This window comes from Cynoglossus semilaevis, chromosome 5 (assembly GCF_000523025.1).
Source record: "Cynoglossus semilaevis isolate Cse_v1.0 chromosome 5, Cse_v1.0, whole genome shotgun sequence".
NCBI classification, from domain to species: Eukaryota; Metazoa; Chordata; class Actinopteri; order Pleuronectiformes; family Cynoglossidae; genus Cynoglossus; species Cynoglossus semilaevis.
This window is the reverse complement of record NC_024311.1, coordinates 14,316,632-14,340,557: the sequence shown is the minus strand read 5'-3', so window position 1 is coordinate 14,340,557 and position 23,926 is coordinate 14,316,632. Positions and strand designations below refer to the sequence as shown.

Here is a 23,926-nt window from a genome sequence, read left to right as displayed (position 1 = left end):
GGTTTTTGTTTTTTTTTTTTGGTGTTTAGAAGATAAAGATGTGGTTGTAATCTTTTGTTTATTTGTGTATTTTGTTTTAACTTTTCCAATCTCAATCTCTCTGATTAAAGTGGTTGAGATTTCTCTGTCAGCCTGAAATGAATTAATGTCTTTGTTTTCTGTACGTGTTGTAAATACATCTATTGTAATCTCAGTTCACTAAGGTTTGTGCTGTCACTCATTTTATCTTAGCAGTTTCCCAGTAATGACACCTGTAACTTCCTCCTTATGCAAACACCCAGTATTTCACAGCAGCAGAATTTCCTCCAACACGGACACGTGTGCTCTGTCAAAAACGTTTGACGTGTCGCCATCCATTTTTTTACAAAAACAAAGTATGGTTTTATGTAACATTGTTACATAGTTACATAGTTACAGAGTTGTCAGACCAGTGCATTAGTAGATTACTGTCATTACTGTGTCCTGTGCCACACAGTGCTATTTTACTTTTGTTCATTCATTCAGTCATGCTTGACCCTTTCAAAAAGTCAATGAGGAAATCACCCAGGTTAAAATGGTACTTCCTCATTTTACAGTTTGTATCTACAGTGTGTGACACAGAATGAAAGCGAATTTACACTCGATATTATTGTTTTTTCTTAAAATAGTTTGAGAAAAAGCTTTTGTTTATAAACCTCATAATATCTCAATGCTTTTCCACTTTTATGGATAATTCAGAAATAATGACAACTATGGAAATCAAACACGAATAATGAGGCAAAAAGAAGCCTCATGTTCAGTTTTTTAGGTTCTAGTTATAATGTAAAGTGTTTTTCAATTGTTTTCTCTCAAAAGCAGATATATAATTTATATATATATAACAACACGAAATGAATAATAAAGAATAACAAAGGCAAACTTAAAACAATTTCTGCATATTAAGTGCAAAAAAATCATTAAAATTGCAAACATTTAAATCAGTTTATATTTTATAAATTGTCAGGTTAAAACACAAAATGTATAAAATTTTCTTTTTTCATATGGTATATTCATTTTTTTTATTTTGAAATGTGTCCCTGTTCCATCGGTTTCTTTTAACTAAAATGAAGGAATAGTGAGATGGTGACATCTAGTGGTATCGCTGCGACACCTCACGCCAAACTGTCTAAGAACAACCGTAGAGACGTAGCGTAGAAGAAAAATAACTATTTATAAAAAATAAATATTTATTTATATGTATAATATATTTTAGCAACACTGTGCAAATGTGTTTATTATTGTACCATTGGTCACTTTTTTGGCGAATTCTTTTGTCAATGCTAAAATTGCAGTTGCTTATGTCGCCTATTGGGGGAAGTAATGAGCCTAGATGCTGATCAAACCGTTTAAAGGTGTAGACGTAGAACTACCGAAGAAGAAGCAGAAGCAGTAGTGTTTTGGTTTGACAGCTAGCATACATTGGTTAATTCACCATTATTCCAGATTGTCTTTATCTCTTGGGAAGCGGACATGTCCAGTCGGGCTCTGCGGAGACTGCGTGGTAAACAGCGCGGTCAGGAGGCGCTGGACCTCGGGGATTTAACTCCAGATGGGGAGCAGTCCGAGGAGGAGCAGCTGGAAGTGGCTCATGTTTCTGACTTTCTGGCTGACAAGAGAGACAGAGGCCGAAAAGCCAAGAAGAACAAGGCGCAGAAAAACGTCAGCAACATCTACGAACTGGTGAGATAACGCTGAAAATGAACAAACATGACATTTGAATGTAACCGTTATTAGAGATGGAAAAGGGCAAGGCTAACAGGGGCTAACAGGGAGAAGTCGCCGTACTCACCAGCTATTACACATGGACAAATGTCGTTTTAATACTTGGTCAAAGGTTGTAACGGAGTGGCATACCTACAGGTATTAAGACATTCTGCCGCAGTGTTCAATTAAGACTTCGTCATCTAACTTTAGAAGAGTTCAGAGGCTGGTGTAGCCCATGCTACTCAGACTTTTTTCAAATGCGTGCCATTTAAAAATGGACTGTACAGTACTGGTGTGGCCCACTCTCTGGACAAAACCCAGCTGTTTCTTAGTTCACAAAAGCATGGCACCAGACTATTCTGTGATGCTGTCTGACAATCTTTTTTTCTTTTACTGTTTTTTCAGATATGCGACGTAGAAAACGAGGCGGAGAAAACCTCACCTAATGAAGACGCCAAAAAATTAAATTCAAACATAACAAGTCACATAGAACATAATGATAATGAAGAGAGTGACAAGCCTGGTGAAATGGAGGAGGAAACGTCAACAGCCAAGGTAAGAATTACCTTTGACAAAAGTGATTCATTCATTGTTTTGACCAACATACGTTTTTTCTGTTCTTAATGTGCATCTGTGCAAATTCTGTAAATCCTCCCTTGAACAGTCTGTGTCTGAAGACAGAGTTAAAAAGAAGAAAAAAAAGAAGAAGAAGAAGGGGACTCCAGACGAGGGACAGGTGCGTTTACGTGTAAAGATGATGTGAATCCTCACTTTGTTTGTCCTTTTTAAATGACATCCGTGTCTGGTTACAGAAGGATGGTGCAAATGACAACATCGATTTAATCCTGGAGAATCTGGAGCAACCGAACGGTGGTCTGGGTCTACAAAATGAAGACTGTGGATGTTCTCAAAGGCGACACGTGTTGAATGTAGAGCACAGGTGAGAGGGAAGCTCAGATTTTACGTTTTACACGTACGTTTTCTATTTTAAATTTTGTGATATCAGCACAGCTTTCTGCGAACAGAAAAATCACAAATTCTCCTAAATAGGTACACAATCGGTTTATTTACATGTAATTTCTCAATTCTATCACGTGGTGGCGCACTATACCACACTGTCGTCGTATATAAAAAGGCTGGGGGTTACAAGTAAAACGTAATATTGATTTAGGGCCTCAGTATTTCTGTTCTTCACTTCTTCTACAGGCAGCTATCCGTGGTGAAAAATGGATGCCCATTCTTCCAAAAGTGGAGGTCAAAGCCCCAGTGGAAACCATGAAGAATCCTCCCCAGAATCCACCGCCCAGACCTCCTGCAGAGTTTCGCAGGAAACACGTTGACGACCTGGAGGGAGCAGCCTACGACAACCCGATGTCTGTCACTGCAGATGAGTAACGAGGCCTGGTCTTCTCCAGGAACTGCCAGAGATCCCTGACATGGATGTTCACTTCACCGGGCTCCAAGTTCATTCTTTTATGCCTCGAGCTGAAGTAAGACTTGTTTAAAAAAAGAAAACAGGTTTGTTTTTTACAAGACCTGGTCATTCCAGAGTTTCTGTTTCTGTGCTGCTTGTTGTTTGAAGCTTCATTTACTCTGACATCACAGTCGCTCTTCATCCCATAATACTTCACACATAGCTGTGGTCGAGTGAGATATGAACGATGTGTCTTACACAAAAGAGATGAGTTGGCAGAATACTTCCACTGTACTAGAAATGTACTTCAAATCTGCAATAGCTGCAATACCTCTAGCCACCATTAGAGACAGTGTGGTCTCATTAGAACCCCAGTGATCAACACCGAGCCTGACTGCTCAGCCTCTTTTCTTCTCCTTCTCCCTGGTAAACTGTAAAAACTATTAATTAATAAAATGGTGTCAAAGGTCAAGATCCCACTCCATACAGTATTTGGCCCAAACCTGGATGCCAGAATTGGACCAGGACCTGATCCTAGCTTCACATATAGTGAATTTATGAGACTATTTTTTGATAGGTCTCATATGTTGATGACACATTGACAATAGCCTCACATTTGTTGAAATATTTGGACCACATTTTAGACGTGAGTCACATGTGTTACATACAATCTACGAACTCTGACCTCAGTCCTCTAAGGTCCTCACTCACGTTAACCCATGTCCTATAATCCCATAATTCCAAATGTGTTCAATAAAGTTTGCTCAAGGCTGGTGGACCTAGAAACCTGGAAACAACTCCTTCAGACTTGGAGTGAAGCTGGTGTCACACTCATTCAAACCTTGTATTAGTTCCAGTTGGGTCAAATCTTTACACCTGCTCCCAGAGAGATGTGCAGGAGCTGCAGCTGCCAAACATGAATCAGGTTAAAAGTTGTATATTTTGTTGGGTTTAGAGGTTTTTGTTTTTTTTTTTTGGTGTTTAGAAGATAAAGATGTGGTTGTAATCTTTTGTTTATTTGTGTATTTTGTTTTAACTTTTCCAATCTCAATCTCTCTGATTAAAGTGGTTGAGATTTCTCTGTCAGCCTGAAATGAATCAATGTCTTTGTTTTCTGTACGTGTTGTAAATACATCTATTGTAATCTCAGTTCACTAAGGTTTGTGCTGTCACTCATTTTATCTTAGCAGTTTCCCAGTAATGACACCTGTAACTTCCTCCTTATGCAAACACCCAGTATTTCACAGCAGCAGAATTTCCTCCAACACGGACACGTGTGCTCTGTCAAAAACGTTTGACGTGTCGCCATCCATTTTTTTACAAAAACAAAGTATGGTTTTATGTAACATTGTTACATAGTTACATAGTTACAGAGTTGTCAGACCAGTGCATTAGTAGATTACTGTCATTACTGTGTCCTGTGCCACACAGTGCTATTTTACTTTTGTTCATTCATTCAGTCATGCTTGACCCTTTCAAAAAGTCAATGAGGAAATCACCCAGGTTAAAATGGTACTTTTTACAGTTTTTTCATTTTACAGTTTGTATCTACAGTGTGTGACACAGAATGAAAGCGAATTTACACTCGATATTATTGTTTTTTCTTAAAATAGTTTGAGAAAAAGCTTTTGTTTATAAACCTCATAATATCTCAATGCTTTTCCACTTTTATGGATAATTCAGAAATAATGACAACTATGGAAATCAAACACAAATAATGAGGCAAAAAGAAGCCTCATGTTCAGTTTTTTAGGTTCTAGTTATAATGTAAAGTGTTTTTCAATTGTTTTCTCTCAAAAGCAGATATATAATTTATATATATATAACAACACGAAATGAATAATAAAGAATAACAAAGGCAAACTTAAAACAATTTCTGCATATTAAGTGCAAAAAAATCATTAAAATTGCAAACATTTAAATCAGTTTATATTTTATAAATTGTCAGGTTAAAACACAAAATGTATAAAATTTTCTTTTTTCATATGGTATATTCATTTTTTTTATTTTGAAATGTGTCCCTGTTCCATCGGTTTCTTTTAACTAAAATGAAGGAATAGTGAGATGGTGACATCTAGTGGTATCGCTGCGACACCTCACGCCAAACTGTCTAAGAACAACCTGAAGACTACCGTAGAGACGTAGCGTAGAAGAAAAATAACTATTTATAAAAAATAAATATTTATTTATATGTATAATATATTTTAGCAACACTGTGCAAATGTGTTTATTATTGTACCATTGGTCACTTTTTTGGCGAATTCTTTTGTCAATGCTAAAATTGCAGTTGCTTATGTCGCCTATTGGGGGAAGTAATGAGCCTAGATGCTGATCAAACCGTTTAAAGGTGTAGACGTAGAACTACCGAAGAAGAAGCAGAAGCAGTAGTGTTTTGGTTTGACAGCTAGCATACATTGGTTAATTCACCATTATTCCAGATTGTCTTTATCTCTTGGGAAGCGGACATGTCCAGTCGGGCTCTGCGGAGACTGCGTGGTAAACAGCGCGGTCAGGAGGCGCTGGACCTCGGGGATTTAACTCCAGATGGGGAGCAGTCCGAGGAGGAGCAGCTGGAAGTGGCTCATGTTTCTGACTTTCCGGCTGACAAGAGAGACAGAGGCCGAAAAGCCAAGAAGAACAAGGCGCAGAAAAACGTCAGCAACATCTACGAACTGGTGAGATAACGCTGAAAATGAACAAACATGACATTTGAATGTAACCGTTATTAGAGATGGAAAAGGGCAAGGCTAACAGGGGCTAACAGGGAGAAGTCGCCGTACTCACCAGCTATTACACATGGACAAATGTCGTTTTAATACTTGGTCAAAGGTTGTAACGGAGTGGCATACCTACAGGTATTAAGACATTCTGCCGCAGTGTTCAATTAAGACTTCGTCATCTAACTTTAGAAGAGTTCAGAGGCTGGTGTAGCCCATGCTACTCAGACTTTTTTCAAATGCGTGCCATTTAAAAATGGACTGTACAGTACTGGTGTGGCCCACTCTCTGGACAAAACCCAGCTGTTTCTTAGTTCACAAAAGCATGGCTTTTTAAGGACATTTTTGACCGAATACATCTGTTTCCCTTTCTTTTTACTAGACCAGACTATTCTGTGATGCTGTCTGACAATCTTTTTTTCTTTTACTGTTTTTTCAGATATGCGACGTAGAAAATGAGGCGGAGAAAACCTCATCTTATGAAGACGCCAAAAAATTAAATTCAAACATAACAAGTCACATAGAACATAATGATAATGAAGAGAGTGACAAGCCTGGTGAAATGGAGGAGGAAACGTCAACAGCCAAGGTAAGAATTGCCTTTGACAAAGGTGATTCATTCATTGTTTTGACCAACATACGTTTTTTCTGTTCTTAATGTGCATCTGTGCAAATTCTGTAAATCCTCCCTTGAACAGTCTGTGTCTGAAGACAGAGTTAAAAAGAAGAAAAAGAAGAAGAAGAAGAAGGGGACTCCAGACGAGGGACAGGTGCGTTTACGTGTAAAGATGATGTGAATCCTCACTTTGTTTGTCCTTTTTAAATGACATCCGTGTCTGGTTACAGAAGGATGGTGCAAATGACAACATCGATTTAATCCTGGAGAATCTGGAGCAACCGAACGGTGGTCTGGGTCTACAAAATGAAGACTGTGGATGTTCTCAAAGGCGACACGTGTTGAATGTAGAGCACAGGTGAGAGGGAAGCTCAGATTTTACGTTTTACACTTACGTTTTCTATTTTAAATTTTGTGATATCAGCACAGCTTTCCGCGAACAGAAAAATCACAAATTCCCCTAAATAGGTACACAATCGGTTTATTTACATGTAATTCTTCAATATTATCACTTGGTGGCGCACTATACCACACTGTCGTCGTATATAAAAAGGATGGGGGTTACAAGTAAAACGTAATATTGATTTAGGGGAAAAATAATGGACGTTTAATTAGGAGTCATGTCGATATTATTTTTTAAATTTGAAGATTTTTTTTCTGAATAATCCATGACAAGTGAATAAACTCACAAATGTTGTAACTGCAATCTATTATGATCATTTAATTAAAATTAAAATTTAAAATGCTGTAGTTCAACTAAACTAAAACCACATTTTATTTTTGTTCTTTTTCTCCACTCTCTGTATTTATCCATCGTTTTCTAACTTACATTTTCAGGAATCTCAATTCGGAGACAGAGCTGAAGAAATATTTTGGAGCCCGAGCTGTTTTGGGAGACCAAAGGTAAAAATATATGACATAAAAAAAAAACCCTCACATTTTTGTATATACAGCAGGTAATAACGCTGGCTTCTCTGATCTTGTCAGACCTCGTCAAAGAAACAGGCAGTTTCACCGCAGCACCTGGCTGACCAGTCATAAGGACAGTTGGCCTCGATTCAGCCGCACAGGTACATTTACAAAAACTCAACCCAGACTGGTGGTTTCTGAGGTGAGTCAGGGCCACATTGGTGTGAATTATGTGAAAAAGGTCATTCTGTGAGTTATAACCTGGAACCTGGTGAACTCTTACATCACATAAATCGTCCCTGATTTGCAGCCTTGTTTTCAAAAGTCAGTTTTACACAATGTGACTGAAAAAACAACAACAGCATTGACTTTGTGTAAATGAGAAAAACATCACACACAAAGTCATAAATCTTAAAACCATGTTAGATAATGGTTCTGTGGTAATATGACAGTTTCAGGGCCACATGGTGGGAAAACTGGTCAGTGCTACCTTAGAGCAGGGCTGTCGAACTCATTTTTGTCCACATCAGCCATACAGTCTTGACTGTCACGGCCCAGTACATCAGCCATACAGTCTTGACTGTCACCAACCTCCGGTCTGCGGCCCAAACAGTCCGTAGGTCATTTGGTACTGGGCCGCAGTGGGACACAGTGAAGAAAATGTATTTAATTTTTACTAATTTACTTGATTCAACGGAAATCCAGTACCAGTATTTTAAAATATTACGTCATTCAGACTCTGATACAAACAGAATAGAGTCTAAAAGATGTTTTATTTTAGAAATGTAATAATCCTTCATTGCTCAGCACCTTGGTACTCGTCCGAAGTAAAGGGTGGCACAAATTCTCTAATTTCAATTCTGCTCAATGCTTTTATTTTGAATTAATTAAAATAATAATAAAAAATTATTGAAGAAAAATCTATTTTGAATTAATTAAAATAATAATAATAAAAAAATATTGAAGAAAAATTTTGTTGTAGTCTGTTCAGATTTCTGCTCAAAGCATTGTCAGCACTAGACTGTCATTCGTTGAACCCACTGACAGCAGGTGGTGGGCATGAAGACCCTGTAGTCAGTAGGGTCTCAATGTGTGGATTGTCTGGTGATGGTCAGGTGAATTTGTGTTACTCAATATCCAGAGTTCATGTCGCCTACGTCGTTCTCCACTGATAGCATCTTCAACAGCCTTGAATCAATACTGAGGGTTTCATCACCTCCTGGTGTAAAAGGAAGTATGTGCTACATAATCCAACACTTCCTGGAGCGTTTCGTGTTTTCCCTTTTGCAGTACTGGAATGAATATTGCTCTTGTTTGACTAACGTCATCACTAAGACTGCCTTATTGTGTCCACACTGAATGTTATCATTGATTAACTGATTGTTGTTTACGTTGCGGCTGGTTTACGTTTTTCTCACAAACCTACGCGTTGTGCGTCTTAGTGTCAGTTCATCATTCGCTGACATATGTACAATGTTCTTTCCTATTAAAGATCCTGCGGCAGAAAATATATAACTTTGCTGAATCTTTGTAAATAACACTACTGACGTTGTGACCTTATAATTCATCCAACAGGAAGGTCACATGACGCCCAAACACACAGGAACCAGAACTGTACTCCAGGGTTTAAACTCGTTATATAAATCTAGGCTGAAGTTTTTGCCTATATTATTTGCCTGTATTACATACACACAATATTTAATTGTAAAAATATATATATATATATATATATATATGTGTGTGTGTGTGTATATATATATATATACATATATAAAGAATATACATATACTTTTTTTTTTTTTTGCTGTATATTTTTTTTGTTAAGTGCTAGTGTTTTGTCTGACTTTCCACCATCTCACTCATATCTCTCACAGGAATCTCAATGACCCTGCTGCAGACTAAAGACGGCGTTCATTACTTCACCTTTGAGCATGACCGGGACTACCAACAAGTTCAGTTCAAGTTCTTTGATGCTGTGGAGTCCATGGATCCCAACAACATTGTGGTAATTAAAAAATATTGGTTATAATAATAATAAAAAAACATGTCAACTTTCTGCAGAGTTTATTAAATACTTTTTTTTAAATTAAAATATTTTTTAACTTTAACCTTTAACTTCCTGTCTCTTCGGTCCTACAGGCTCTGCTACAAGCTAATCCTTACCACATCGACTCCTTGCTGCAGCTGTCGGATGTCTGTCGAATACAGGAGGACCAGGAGATGGCCAGGGATCTCATCGGTGAGGATCACGGGGAAATAAGTTTGAATTTTTACAAAACAAAACAAATCAAATGAAGCCTGTGAAATTTGAACACAAATCACCAACAGTCAGATTTAAATATTTAACGCACGTCAACAAATGGACAGACTGACAGTTGACCCAGCGTCACCTTGGCTCTAATAGGCCACGTGTCAGTACACGTGTTGTTATTTACACACATTTTTCCCACAGTGGTTTTAAATACCATAAGAAGAAAAAAATGTAGTTTCAGTTAACCACATATTTTTGCTTCTCCAGAGAGGGCCCTGTACAGCCTGGAGAGTACCTTTCACCCATTATTCAGCCTGACCTCAGGCAACAGCAGACTGGATTATCTGCGACCTGAGAACAGGTGAGTCGCTCGATCTTGTCAGCTGTTTTTGAGAGAATTTGCAGGAGGCATGCTGCTTTTTTTTTTTCCAGAAATGAAAACACATTCTGAAGACCGTAACAATACCATTATTTAATTTTCAGGGCGTTTTATCTGGCTCTTTATAAGCACATGATGTTTCTGGAGAAGAGAGGATGTCCCAGAACAGCTTTGGAGTTCTGTAAACTGATCCTGAGGTGAGAGCCGTAGTTCACTTCCTCTACTCCTGTCTCATTCACCAGACTACACTGAGGTTTATGGCTGTCAAGGTCAGATCAGCTCCACACTTCCTGGAACCATCTAGATGGTTATTTCTCCTCTGAACTACAGGTGGCCCTTTTCTTAAGCTCACTTCTTCCTGAACATTTGTCCTTATTTGGTCAACACTGCGTGTGGTCCCGCCCACCTCTGCCACCGGTCGGCTTCACATTTACTCCAACGTTCATTTTAATGCTGTTATTACCATCGCTGTTGTAAATGACCAGTGTAGACGAGCCCTGCTGGACATTTTGTGTCACATTCAATTTTCATGCACAGGCTTCCGATCAGTGGGAAGTACCAAAGAAAAACACGTTTTGATTCTGATTTATTTCTGCTGTTTCGGTGCAGCGTGGATAATGTTGAATTACATGAAGCTTTTATTGGATTTATTGTTTCTCTGCTGTCACTGTAAAACAACAACATATTTACAGCCTGTCTATATAAGAGTCGTTGCTTATCTACAGTTTCTATCATACACTGTGTATGACTGGCTTCTGTCGTGAAAACGACTGTATGATCTGGTCTTTTTATAAGGCGGCAGTGTGGGAATAAAGTCTGACATCTGTCCTTCCCAATTCGCCACCGATTTCATCACAGCAGCCGCAGTTTGAGCACAGCTTTAATCACAACGTAGATGTTTGATTTCCCAGAATTGATGAAGTCAAAATGAACTGCTGCTCCTTAGTCAAGTTAATTAATATGTCATTAACAGATTTCCACAAAACATTTAGTCTTGATGTTTTAATGAAACCAATATTAATCTGTTGAGTTAAATATTTTGATGTTTTAATGAAACCAATATTAATTTGTTGAGTGAGTTAAATATCTTAATATTGGCTAGAGGTTAAATAAGAATTAGTCTTTATGCCTAGTTAACCAAAAGATTGCTTAAAGATGGCAAAAAAATGTTGAATTAAGAAAAAAAAATCAGTGAATGGACTGAGACTAAAATCTACCATCTATATATTATTGTATATAATTCTTTTCTCTGACTAGGATTTGAAAAAGAGAAGCAGCCCAGAGTTGTTCACTTTTCTAACCTTCCTCTTCGTGTTTCAGTTTGGACCCAGACTCTGACCCTCTCTGCATGCTGCTGCTGATCGATTTCCTCATGCTGCGCTCCAGAGAGTATCAGTCCCTCCTACACTTATACCAGGATTGGGAGGTAAATAATGCTGTTGAGTGCATATTAAATTCTTTGTCTATTTTTATTTATATTATATTAATTTTTAACCCTGGATATATGACACATTAAAAAAAACTCTAAAATTCTAAATTTTTGGAGCTCATGATGTTTTGATTAAACTGTATAACATTCCCCAAATGTATTATATATATTGTGTATAACCCTAATCCAGGGGCAGAATACATGTATCAGATTATATACAAAAGGTTTTAAAGAAAATAATTGACCATGTTTATGGGGTTAATTCCTAATTTCTCCGATGTTAGGACCACAGGAACCTGTCGCAGCTGCCCAACTTTGCCTTCTCCACTGCACTATGTCATTTTCATCTGAGCCAAGAAGAAGACCTGGATCCAGAAGAAAGTGACAAACTCAGAAGCAGAGCTGACGAGATGCTAGAAAACGCCCTCATCATGTTTCCTGGAGGTTAGAACAGAGAGACGCTGGACGACTAGAATTAATTAATGACCGCCTCGCAGGGTGAGGGGTGTGAGGTCACGCCCTGCCAACAGAAAAATTTGTTGAACATAATTTAATTTTTTTTATTAAGAAGCTGCAGTGGTATGGCGCCCTCTGTTTGCTGTAAACTCATACAAACACTTGACCTCTGTTGCCGAAGGCTGTTAAACTCTTTGTGACATTAAGGTGCAGGTCGTTGTATTTCCTCTCACGTGGTTGTTGATGTGTTTCCTTCAGTCTTGATGCCTTTGCTGGATTTGTGCACCGTGCAGCCGGATGCTACCGTCACCTCACATGCTTTCTTTGGGCCAAAAAGTTGCATAGTGGTTGTTGACTTCAAATTATTATTAACATTTTATTTATTAAATTAAATGAATGAATGAATGAATGAATGACTCTTTGCAGCCCGACCAGTAACAGTTTGTCATACCCTGTAGGCAGCCACCAGCTCTGACCGAGCTGACAGCCCTGTACATCGGTCGGAGCTTCAGCATGTGGAGGGAGGCGCCGGTGATGCTGTGGCTGGAGGAGTGTGTGAAGGAAGTGTTGCGTCGCGTCGATGCCAACGATCCTCAGGTGGAGGACTGTCAGAACAAGTCAGTATTTACTCACCTCAGTATTTACTCACCTGTCTCTGTCATATGTGTTCTCTCACGTCGGTCAGACACGCAGGCGTGGAGCTAATACTTGATGTAGACCTGCATTTGAAACAACCTAAAAATATCTCGCTGTGAAATTAAAATTCTAAAATAGATACAATTATCCTCTTCATATTTCCTGATTAAGAGACAGACGACAAAAAGACAGAGAAAAGTTTTCGAGAGCCTTCTGGGCTTGCCAGAAATCTGTGTTGTCAAAATGGGGTCACATGCCAAGAAAAGGTCGGGAACTGTTGGCCTAAAGTAAACCTCGACACAGTCATCTGTGTGTCTTAGATAATATATTCTTCAGTCAGGCGTCGTTTTACCGTCGCACTTTTTCGGCAGTGAGCGCTCCTCTTCCGTAGAGGTGTTACACGTTGCGACTGTGACGTGTCCTCATCAGCTGGTTCTACAAGGCCTGGTCCCTCCTCCAGGATGATGATAAGGATGAGTCTCGGTGACATCAATAAAGGAGGACAGGAGCTCACTGTCAAACATGTCAATTATGTCTGAATCTAAGAAGAGCTTGAAGAATAAAGATGTCTCTCTGAGCTTCCACATGTGCTCTGTTCCAGGCGGCAGCAGAGGTACCAGAGTGCACCGAGGAACATCCACCGACACGTTCTCCTGTCCGAGATCAAGGAAGCCACTTCCTGTCTGCCTTTAGTAAGAAGATGCTTCCAAAAGGACAGATGTTAAAATTTCAATGTGTCATTGACATAAATAAATAAATAAATATATAAAACACAATTTAATAATGTAAAACTATCCTGATCCAATGTTTTTGACAACAAATATTTATTGATGATGTGCCCATTTGGTTTGAAAAGGCCAAGTGTGAAACCTGCTCTATAATCATGACCTTAAAGTCAACATCAAGATGTTGCACGTCATGGTCTGGGTTCTTGACCCATCAACAGTTACACAAGAAGCAGAAAAGGTGACTGTGATCTGTGTTTCAGGAGGTGACCACTCAGCCCATGATGGGCTTTGACCCTCTGCCTCCACTGGACTCAGTCATATCATACACCCAACCTGAGAGGTACTGTACTGTACTGTACTGTCACACTGGTATATTCTACTCATTTAATTTTTTATCCTTTTGCAACCACTGTACAGAGGTGTGTGTTTGTGTTTCTTCAAACAGGCAAAACGGCGGTGCGTCCAACGAGAGCACGTTGTCCCTGTTTTTCCGTTCTTTGCTGCCAAATTTCAACTTTCAGGTGAGTGCTGTGTATCAGCCCTGGTACATCTATGAAAACACAGGCCACTTTAGCCTTTAGACTGTGACACGTCAGGCCAGTATTACTGCATAAATAAATAGCATATTTTTATGCAAAACAATTGACTTTAAAATGACATATTTCACATCACACTAATTTCGTGGCTTGCTGTAGGTTTTATGTTCTAATAAGCTGCCCACTGTTCACTTTGGTGATGGGTTAAAATGAGGTCACATTTGGTTGTGTGCTGTGTCACAATGACAAGGAGTTCACTTTAAATATAAGTAATCCAGGTCGTCGCCACTGTTTGCTTTACAAATAAACTGTCACTGATCCTGTATTAACTACGCAGCACAGTATTGAGGATCTTAAGTGCTGTGAAGTGGTACCTTTAAGACAAGCTTTTGTTGTTAAATCAAGAAGACAAGATTTAATAACTGATCTATTTTAAACAGTTGAACATCAGAGCAGCCGCTGCTTCACGGTCACTTTGACTTCAGTAAATGTATTAAAGAAATGTGGTCTGCGTCAGTTTGGACACATACAGTAGAAGCAAATTGAATTACCATGTTTCCTAAAGCTGTGTTTTACACAGTGTCTGTGAATCTGTTTGGTCAGAGATACAGAACAGAAAACAGTGAAGAACATGACAGTCCTGACAGAAGCTGTGAGAGGAGGGAACACTAACTCTTACGGTGGAAATTTAGAATTTTGAACATGAAAATAAAACTTAAAATTTACCACAGTTAAAATTGTAATCACTGATAAAATGTAGTGAATATTAACTGTGGACAAAAAAAATCACCTCCTTCAAAACAAAGACCTCTTTCATACACTCCTCTGTTCGTTGCGAGCACCTTAGCGCACACGTACATGATTTGAGAAGTGGAGCAACACTGTCCTTGAGCTGTGGAGCAAATCACACTCATGTCATTTGAAGGCAAATCTTAATGCTGCCATTATTCTCTTAAAAAAAAAAATCAGCCGAGAATAAAAGAACCCATGGTTTGCATGTGGGGGACATCATGTGATGAAGACCTTACACGTCTCAAACACGTCGTGACTTCATAGTGTTCAATAATTTGGACTAGTACACGCTGACCTTTTTTAAAACGTTCGACCGCTGTGATCCAGGCCTCGGTGGCGTTTTCAGAAATGTTTTGAAGTTTTGGTTGTTTTTTTTTTTTTGGTTTGTTCTTAGATGGCACAAGTCAAACACAGAAGTGCCCATTGAACAGTGCAGGCCTTCAGGGTGTTGAAAACATCTTAACACTTAAAATGTTGTGACAAAAGAGTGATAAAATATTTCCTCAACACACATGGTTACCCTGAAGCAACGACCACTGAAAAACAGCTCATAAATCATGAGACCTTGTTCCACTTTAATACCATTTTCCAACTCATCGTTAACTTGTTGTCCAGGTTTGATTTTTTTCTTTGAAACCATATATACGTTTGTTTTATTTCAATACAAAAAATTATATTTAGCTTTGAATTGATTTGCAGTCAAATGTACTGCAAATTAGTCAATTTACACAGAGAAAAGTTGGTGTTTGACACATCACAGCCACCAGAGGAAATCTGGCCATTTTCAACAGAGCGCCGTTGTTCCTGCTGTTTGTTCCGCCTGTAGCAAAGAAAGAAAACAACTTTTGTCCAACGTATGGTGTTGTCTCACAAACACAGCTAGCTAGTGGCTAAAACTGCAGAAACACCCTGTGTGACTCTTTATCTGCAGCTCACCGTGCCTAAAATATCATTACATGTGCTACGCAACATTAACTGCTGCGTAAAAAAATATAAAATAACCCGGGGGGTTACTAAATATAATCATTTATCCATATTGACAGTTAAATTCAACTGCCAATGTTGTTCTAACCAATCAGTGTTGCCGTTTTTTTTGGCATTTCTACAGATTTCCAGTCTTACAGACGTACAGCAAAAGTGTTTTGATTTTAGTTTAAATCGATCAATATATATATATATGTATATATATTAATACATATCGTATCAGTTTTTCATTTTGAAAAAAAAAAAAAATTCCCTGTAACTCTCTTAGAGCCTGGGAGGTGAACTTGAGTTCAGTTGATGTAACCTTTCCTGAGAGCACATCCAGCCACAATGTCTTCAAAAATAAATAACCATATAAATGTTTGCTCTTCAATTTTCTCATTAACCGCTCTGTGTTTACCCATGTTCACAATGAACACTTATTTTGACTGTCTGTGCAACTGATAGAGATCCTCAACTATAATTTGTGTTTGAACAGGTAATGTGTGCTCACTGTGCAGCCATGTTTGACGCATACCGTGAGCCATAAATCATAAGAAACCAGAAGGTTCTCACCTTTGAGCTCACTTAAATTTTAAAATTATTTTATTTATTTTTTTAACAAAAGTAAGGTGCGAAATTGGACCATAAATCAAAAGCGTCATCAGGCGGCTGAGATCCTCATTTAGTCTTGAATTATTGCCTTTCACTTGTGTTTGTCTGGCAACAACTGCAATGTGAACAAACCTGATACATCAACGCATGTGCGTGAGGTTTGTTGTCGCACCTGCACGATGGTTGTTCACTGAAGTTCAGGTTTTATTATTTGTGTTACACAGTATTTGTGTTCCTGTAGACCAGGCGTGGGCCACAACGGTCCTGAAATTCAATGGGGGGGGGGGGGGGGGGGGGGGTAGATGGAGCATTCGTGTGAAGATAAATGACATGTGAAAGTCGAGCATAAAGGCTGAAATGCTTTTATAATTTTCTGGGTAAAATGTGGGTATTGCAGGGAAAAGGCAAACATATAATGATAATATAAATAAATGAAATAATTAGGAAAAGTTTGGCGGGCCGGATTAAAAAGCTGAACGGGCGGAATCCGGCCCCCGGGCCTTAGTTTGCCCAGCCTGCTGTAGACTCATACTCTGTTCCTGCACAGAAATACTTTCCAGCCACTGGACGTACACGTGGAAGGTCGGACTTTTGAATCAAACGTTGACTTTAGATAAGATGTTTAGGAACAAGCTATGAAAGAAGAAGGCAGTTCTAAATATGTATTCAAAAGGTTTGCCTTAAGAAGAAGAAAAAGAAACAAACTAAAGAAGTCCTTCAGTACTCACTCTCAAGATATTTGACTGACTGATTTTTATTTATTTTTTGTAAGGCCAAACTTCTCAGTGAAGTGTCTTGGTTTAAATGTTGTGACAGTCACATGACGTGTTCACGTACTTCGTGAAGTCACGTTAGCCGAGAGGGTTTGTCGGCTGTGAATCACAGAAATCTTAATATTTGAATATTCACAGACAAACAAAAATCAACATTAATCAAGTAGTGAATATAAATAACCAACACACAAATGAGCTGTTTTTTTCTTTTTTTTTTTTTTGTCAGATTTATGATGACAATCAAGTCACACTGTATTAAAGGTGACGTTATGTTGATATTTTGTGCTGTGATATCTGTAGTTTCCTCAGCACAAAAAAAAACCTGTGATAATTCCTGTTATTAATGTTACATAATGCTTTGTACACACAGGTGTGAAATGTCAACAGTGTGACACAGGTCGACGTTGGTAACAGGAGAACTGTACAACAGCAGCGTTTTGTGTCCAATTCGGCCATAAATACGGGTACATTAGTCTCACTGTGGCCCCCTACTGTGACCAGTGGATCTTCACAGGGTCGTACCCTGTAGATCCACGTCCGCACATAGAACATCTTGTGTATCCGCCATACTGTGCATGTTCACTGTTAACAGATGGGCCCGAGGCGTTGTTCCGTCAGAGCACTTCCAAGCATCCTGATCATGTTTTCCACTTAAAGGGAGGAACAGAGACGGGACAGATACAACAAAAATGCAATTACAAAGGGAGGAACAGAGACGGGACAGATAAAACAAAAATGCAATTACTATAATTAATGAAAGTCACACATAACACAAGGCTGTCACTTTTATTTTCTTTCTTATTTTTAATGGGCCAAGTTTATGGACCAGATACATTATGTGTTTTTATAGGGCGTTTAGTCAGGTGTATCCTGAAGCAGTGATAGAATGTAAACAATCAAAACAGTCATTTCGCACAGGCGTAGTAGCATCAACAGTCCAGCAAAGCCATATACAACACTGTAAATCAGTGTGCCCAGAGCACATGAGACACTACGTTGAACTTGCACAGGCACAGAGGCATTCCTAGTCTATGGACACACACAGTTGTGTTGAATGAATGAATTTGTCTGCTTGGTAAGTCTATGTGACTTTTGCACAGGCACAGAGGCATTATTAGTCTGGCCACATTCATGGAATCTTTAGTAAAAATCTTTGGTCTGCTTGGTAGGTTTGGAGCTCGTTCAATAACAACAAAACGTTCTTGTCGCTTATGCTACATGTGTTTTGGTACAGGCAGGCACAGAGGCATTGGTGTTACCTAGAATTTAAAAAAATTGGAATACAAAGAGCAGTTTAAAACATCGTTTCCCAAAGACTGGGTCATGACACTGCGAGAGATTTTTTTTTCTCCTCATGTTTCCCAGGAGTTACGAACAATGTCTATTGACATGGATCATGAAGGTTTGTGACTTTTAAAATATGGATCCCCAGAAAAAAAGTTTGGGAACCACTGGTTTAAAATATGACAAAACAGGGATAATAGGTCTGCTTTTTTTAAATGTTTTTTATCTTCTGTTAAGGGTGGACAGAGGGACGAAGAAAACCTGGAAGTGGCACAAGCTGGTCAAGAGCTGAACCAGGAGGTGAACCGACTCATGGTCGCCATGAGGGACATGCTGGCAAACATCAGGTTCCAGGAGCCACCGAGGGACGACAACCCCTACAGAGACGAGGACGAGTGGGACTGAGGGTGAAAATCTTGAAAATTAAAATATTGAAACTGACTAATATTTTTATAATTGTAAAATTGTTATTAAAGAAAAATAATTAGGTCTCTATTGAAGCGGGTGAAAATGAAAGGATTTTGGTCGTGTTTCAGTTATGATTAAGACTCTGTTCATTGAACCGGTGGTGTCGCTATGGCTGACGTATTTTTAAATAAACGGTTTTGTTCTCCCAACATTGTCCTTATTTAGCATTAGCATTCTCTTACCTAAAAAAATATTTTGAGTCAATCAAATTTTGTAAAATTAAATAAATCTGATTTTATTTGCCATTTAATATATATATAAAATTATATATATATTACAATATATATATACTATATATTGTGTTATCGGGTTTTCATTACGAGAGGAAAAAACGATAACGATTCTTACAGATATTACACAACGTTACCACTGATTATATATATATTACAATATATATATACTATATATTGTGTTATCGGGTTTTCATTACGAGAGGAAAAAACGATAACGATTCTTACAGATATTACACAACGTTACCACTGACCGACCCTGACCCTGACCCTGACCCTGACCCTGATCCTGCACATCACGTCTTATCCGTGCATCCTACTCATGATTTGCAAATTTAACTTTTACTTAAAAGCATCTTAAGCTCATTTGTTGGGTTTGTCTAACGGGGATCGGTGTAGAGTTAAAATAGTTGATGCACTGTTCTAAATCACAGCTCCGAGCTAATTGACTGCCTCGTCAGGTTAAAACGTAGAACAGCACATGACCGTGCACACACAGAGCATATTGTACCGTATACAATGATGACCTTTCCTCAGCTTTACATGCGTTTCCTTTCCTTTTTTTTTTTATCCTGCGGGGGCAGTAGGGGGCACACCTTGGACAGTTGATCAATTCACCACAGCATCGCATAAAGAGACAGACAACTATTCACACTCACATTCACACCAAGGGTCAACTTTAAGTTGTTTACCTGAAGACCCACACACAGGGAGATCAGCCGACACAAAGTCTACTTGGTGAAAGGCAGTGGTTCTTAATTTCATTTCTCTCATACCCCCCCTTGAGGACAGAGATGTTATATATCTGTAGCCTTTTGAGTTCCTTTATAATGTAAATCTTTTTTTCACAGGCATTCACCGCTAATACTACAAATCCCACCAATATACAGTGTCTATAAACTGGCAAGCCAACTCTAGTAACACATGAATGATCTCGTGGGCCAAATATAATTTCACTGTGAGCCAGAATTGGCCCCCGAGCCTGAGTTTGACACATGTGCTATAGCTAGTAATTTACATTTAATTTACAAAAATCTTGGCATCTCGTGGGCCAAATATAATTTCACTGTGAGCCAGAATTGGCCCCCGAGCCTGAGTTTGACACATGTGCTATAGCTAGTAATTTACAGAGTCAACTTGACTTTTTCAACACAGAGATGAACAAACCAGCCATGTCATCGCATTCAGGTCAAATAACTGGAGCTGAGGAGAACTTATAACATATGTCACAGCACGGTGTTTGTGCAGTACTGTTCTTTTCACCACATCCAATTATGAAAAGCCTACTTGAGTAATAGACGTCAGCAATGAAAAACGTCATCAGTGAAGTGGGACAATGTTTCCAGGCAATAATTCATGAACCATAAAGGTCTTTTATGTAACGTACAACGTAGAACAGCTTTTACCGTATACGTTCAAGGCTTCGCGGAACATCTGTCAGGACGCCGTAGTCCCTCACACATGTTCAGGTCCTCAGAGTCAGGTGCAGAGGAACCGGCTCAGCTACATTTCCAGGGAGAGGTACGAAACAGTTCAGGTCCCTGCAGTAATATGTGCAGCGGTGGACTTTCATCTTACCTGCTTTTCTACTCGGGGGCGTTCAGGCCTCATGGCTGCCTCTGTGTCCTCAAAGACAAACACTTAAATTATACCTGGTGAAGCCGGTACGATCGGCCTTTGGGATCATAGACTGAAAGAACATATTGACACCGTTGTTTCCTTTCATTATCAGGTAATGACTTAATGACGGTTAGAATGTCCAACACTGACTTGTACTCTGAGTTACTTCAGTCAGAGCTCACATGGGACAGTGAAGTCGTATTAACGAGGGTTAGCTCCATCGGATACTCAGGATCGGTATCGGCTCGATATTGATCAAAATTTCAGGATCGAACATTTGAAAAAGCTTGTCCGATCCGATACCTGAGCCCAAATGTTCTTATCAATTTCTCTGCAAAAAAAAGGTATCGGATTGATATCGACAAATGCTGGAAGTCGCAGTATCTACGGTATCAGTATTGGTATCGGACGTGAAAAAGTGTTCACTCTGAATAAGCCGTAGGTTTGATGGTTAGTGTGAATGGTTGTTTGTGTTCGTACGTGCAGAGCTGGGCAGGGCGTACGCCACCGTGCGTCCCTGAGAACAGTTACGAACCACTCAGAACTGCAGTTCTGTGACGTTCTAATTTTTCATTTTACTTCATCTTCACTGTCCAGTTTTTTGGCAATCATTGTTTTATATCAACGTAGCCCGAGTTTCATAACAGGCCCCGAATGGACACGTTAGCTAGCCTCGAGTGGTCGTTAACACGTGTGAACTAGCATCTGTTTTGCTTCCATGGAAAAACGTTTATTTAACTTCTTTCTATCTGATTCCGACAGCGGAACACGTCCAATTACACGACGGCCAAATATCTCTGAAAAGTTCTTCTGTTGTTTTTTTTTTCTCGAAGTAAACAGATGTAGCCCAAGGTCCTGAGGGTCAATGCTCTGTAAAATAGGTCTCATTAAAGATGAGGTCCACAACCCTGTAACCTGACCACATGATCCATAAAAATGTCCTCTTTTTGGTCAAATCAGTTCAAGCCACTGAGCACAGTATGGGCCATTCATCTGAGTAGTCATGTCAGACAGACAGCTCTAACATGAACACAGGGACCTGTGGCGGTTGAAGAAAAAAAAAAAACAGTCCTGTTGTTATTTTCTTTTTGGTGCAGCCCAGCAGCTGACTTCTGCATGAGAGGCGGAGTCGCCCGGAGTCTTTCTGATGAGTTCAGCATCAGTCTGAGAAAACAGTCAAAAAGCTCACAGTTCTCCACTCTGAGGCGGCTTCACAAGACCCTCTGAGGGCTGCTGGTCCACGCTCACACGCTGAGAAGTCGGGATTTGACTGAGTTTGTCTGATGGGCCAACAAGTGGACGGACAGGTCGGATGCGTTGAAGGAAAGTGGACTATTTCAGTTGTTGACCACATCAATTTTCTCCTGCGCTCTTTGGTTTTTTATCACTCAACTGGACTCGACCTGATGAACAACTAAGCAGAGCTCGGTCTGCAGCTGGCGACACTTCAACCTTTACACATCAGGGCCGATAAAGTCAGAATGCGCATGTCAGAGACCAACCTGGACATGGACATGGACATGGATAGGACCAACGGGTCCCATCATTTCCCCTCCATCCTCCACATGGAGTTCAACCCACACCTCGACATCTTCGAGGAGAATGACACCAACTCCTCAGGCGGCGAGCGACACTATCTGGGCTGCGTGCAGGTGCGCATCCCGCAGGAGCTCTTCCTGGCGCTGGGGCTGATCAGCCTGGTGGAGAACATCCTGGTGATCCTGGCCATCATCAAGAACCGCAACCTGCACTCGCCCATGTACTACTTCATCTGCTGCCTGGCCGTGTCGGACACGCTGGTCAGCGTCAGCAACGTGGTGGAGACCATCTTCATGCTGCTCCACGACCACGGGCTCCTGGACCTGCACCCAGGTATGCTGCGACACCTGGACAACGTCATCGACGTGATGATATGCAGCTCCGTGGTGTCGTCGCTCTCCTTCCTCTGCACCATCGCCGCGGACCGCTACATCACCATCTTCTACGCGCTGCGCTACCACAGCATTATGACCACGCAGCGCGCCGTCACCATCATCGCGGTGGTGTGGCTGGCGAGCATCACCGCCAGCATCCTCTTCATCGTCTACCACACCGACAACGCCGTCATCGTCTGCCTGGTCACCTTCTTCTTCATCACGCTCATCTTCAACGCCGTGCTCTACCTGCACATGTTCCTGCTGGCGCACATCCACTCACGGCGCATCATGGCTTTTAACAAGAGCCGGCGTCAGACCACCAGCATGAAGGGTGCCATTACCCTCACCATCCTGCTGGGGGTGTTCATTTTGTGCTGGGGCCCCTTCTTCCTTCACCTCATCCTCATCCTCACCTGCCCCACCAGCACCGTCTGCAACTGTTTCTTCAGGAACTTCAACCTCTTCCTCATCCTCATCATCTGCAACTCTCTCATCGACCCGCTCATTTACGCGTACCGGAGTCAGGAGCTGCGGAAGACCCTGCGGGAGCTGGTGCTGTGCTCCTGGTACTTCGGCGTGTGACGGGTTCGCAGCTGATGCGTGACACTGTACAAAAGACAATGCATGGGCTGTGCATGTGATAGTGACTTCTGACCGTGCCGGCCTGGCTCCCGTGACTGTGGGCTGTTACTGTACACAGTTAAATGCCGTGGGTCATTTCAAAACGTTTACAAAATTGTCCTGAAACTTTTGTATGTTTGTATATAGCTGCTGTGTTCAGATCAGTCCAACCAAAGACCGAGACCGAGACCGAGACGAACACAGACACTTTCTGCATTTTTCTCCCCTAAGCTTTTCATAATAATGAACTATATGAGTTTAATTGTCCAAAAAGTCCTAGCACCTTATTTTGACGTCGGTTTAGTTTTTTTTGTCAGGTCTGTAAAAAATACAAACAAAAAATGTTTTCAACGTCTGAAAATGAGGATTGCGGGCATCAATTTGGACCAAATAATATGTCCTCCAGTCGGCTTTAATTTTTTTTTTCAGTCATCTGACAATACCTATGACTATGACCCATGAAAAATTATATTTTTTTCCTCTGGTCTGGCAGAAGTCTGAGGTAAGCACAACGACAACATGCTGTGTGTGAGCTAACGGCCGAAAACATGACTAAAATTCCAGGCTGTAGTGAAAGATCCGTGCTTCGTCTTCAGCCCTGTTGGCGTTCCGATGACTCACCAAAATGTTTTAGGCTAAATTACATCCCGCCTGTGGAAGCTAGTCAGGAATGTGGCCCTGCGTTTTCACGTGTAGATCTCTGTCAAAACATGAAAAATTATATGGACAAGAAACACAGAGAAAAACAAAAACCCTGCAGCTTTCTGCTGTAAATGAAAACCTTTAAATAATACGGTTGTTATAGTGAAGTCCATGCACTTTAACGAATTAATATAAGTCATATTACGACT

General features: G+C 40.1%; 2 protein-coding genes across 3 annotated transcripts; both read left to right on the top strand.

Annotated features, from left to right (window-relative positions):
• The first annotated feature begins 1,367 nt into the window (after nucleotides 1–1,367).
• tcf25 (TCF25 ribosome quality control complex subunit) lies at nucleotides 1,368–18,837 on the top strand. 2 transcript variants are annotated; one of them, XM_008310648.2, is made up of 19 exons: nucleotides 1,368–1,599; nucleotides 5,692–5,811; nucleotides 6,293–6,442; nucleotides 6,552–6,623; nucleotides 6,703–6,827; nucleotides 7,307–7,372; nucleotides 7,457–7,539; nucleotides 9,253–9,383; nucleotides 9,518–9,617; nucleotides 9,897–9,990; nucleotides 10,113–10,205; nucleotides 11,329–11,434; nucleotides 11,722–11,881; nucleotides 12,152–12,238; nucleotides 12,351–12,510; nucleotides 13,131–13,221; nucleotides 13,518–13,597; nucleotides 13,703–13,778; nucleotides 18,458–18,837. In XM_008310648.2, exons 1-19 carry the CDS (start codon nucleotides 1,489–1,491, stop codon nucleotides 18,623–18,625), a joined length of 2,073 nt encoding a protein of 690 aa, XP_008308870.2. In that variant the 5' UTR covers nucleotides 1,368–1,488; the 3' UTR covers nucleotides 18,626–18,837. The 2 variants fall into 2 exon arrangements, with proteins under 2 accessions (XP_008308870.2, XP_024911317.1); XM_025055549.1 differs by lacking the exon at nucleotides 1,368–1,599 and having other exon boundaries at nucleotides 5,473–5,811; nucleotides 6,700–6,827.
• Nucleotides 18,838–20,622: 1,785 nt separating this feature from the next.
• Nucleotides 20,623–23,778, top strand: mc1r (melanocortin 1 receptor). The gene has a single exon (XM_008310650.3). It carries the CDS (start codon nucleotides 22,020–22,022, stop codon nucleotides 23,034–23,036), a length of 1,017 nt encoding a protein of 338 aa, XP_008308872.1. The 5' UTR covers nucleotides 20,623–22,019; the 3' UTR covers nucleotides 23,037–23,778.
• The last annotated feature ends 148 nt before the right edge of the window (nucleotides 23,779–23,926 follow it).

Excerpts from the sequence above, each read along its gene's own strand:
- tcf25 (XM_008310648.2), top strand. The coding sequence starts at position 1,489 with ATGTCCAGTCGGGCTCTGCGGAGACTGCGTGGTAAACAGCGCGGTCAG. Across the intron at positions 6,624-6,702 it reads GGACTCCAGACGAGGGACAG|GATGGTGCAAATGACAACAT; the intron begins GTGCGTTTACGT and ends TGGTTACAGAAG. Across the intron at positions 9,384-9,517 it reads TGGATCCCAACAACATTGTG|GCTCTGCTACAAGCTAATCC; the intron begins GTAATTAAAAAA and ends TCGGTCCTACAG.
- mc1r (XM_008310650.3), top strand. The coding sequence starts at position 22,020 with ATGCGCATGTCAGAGACCAACCTGGACATGGACATGGACATGGATAGG.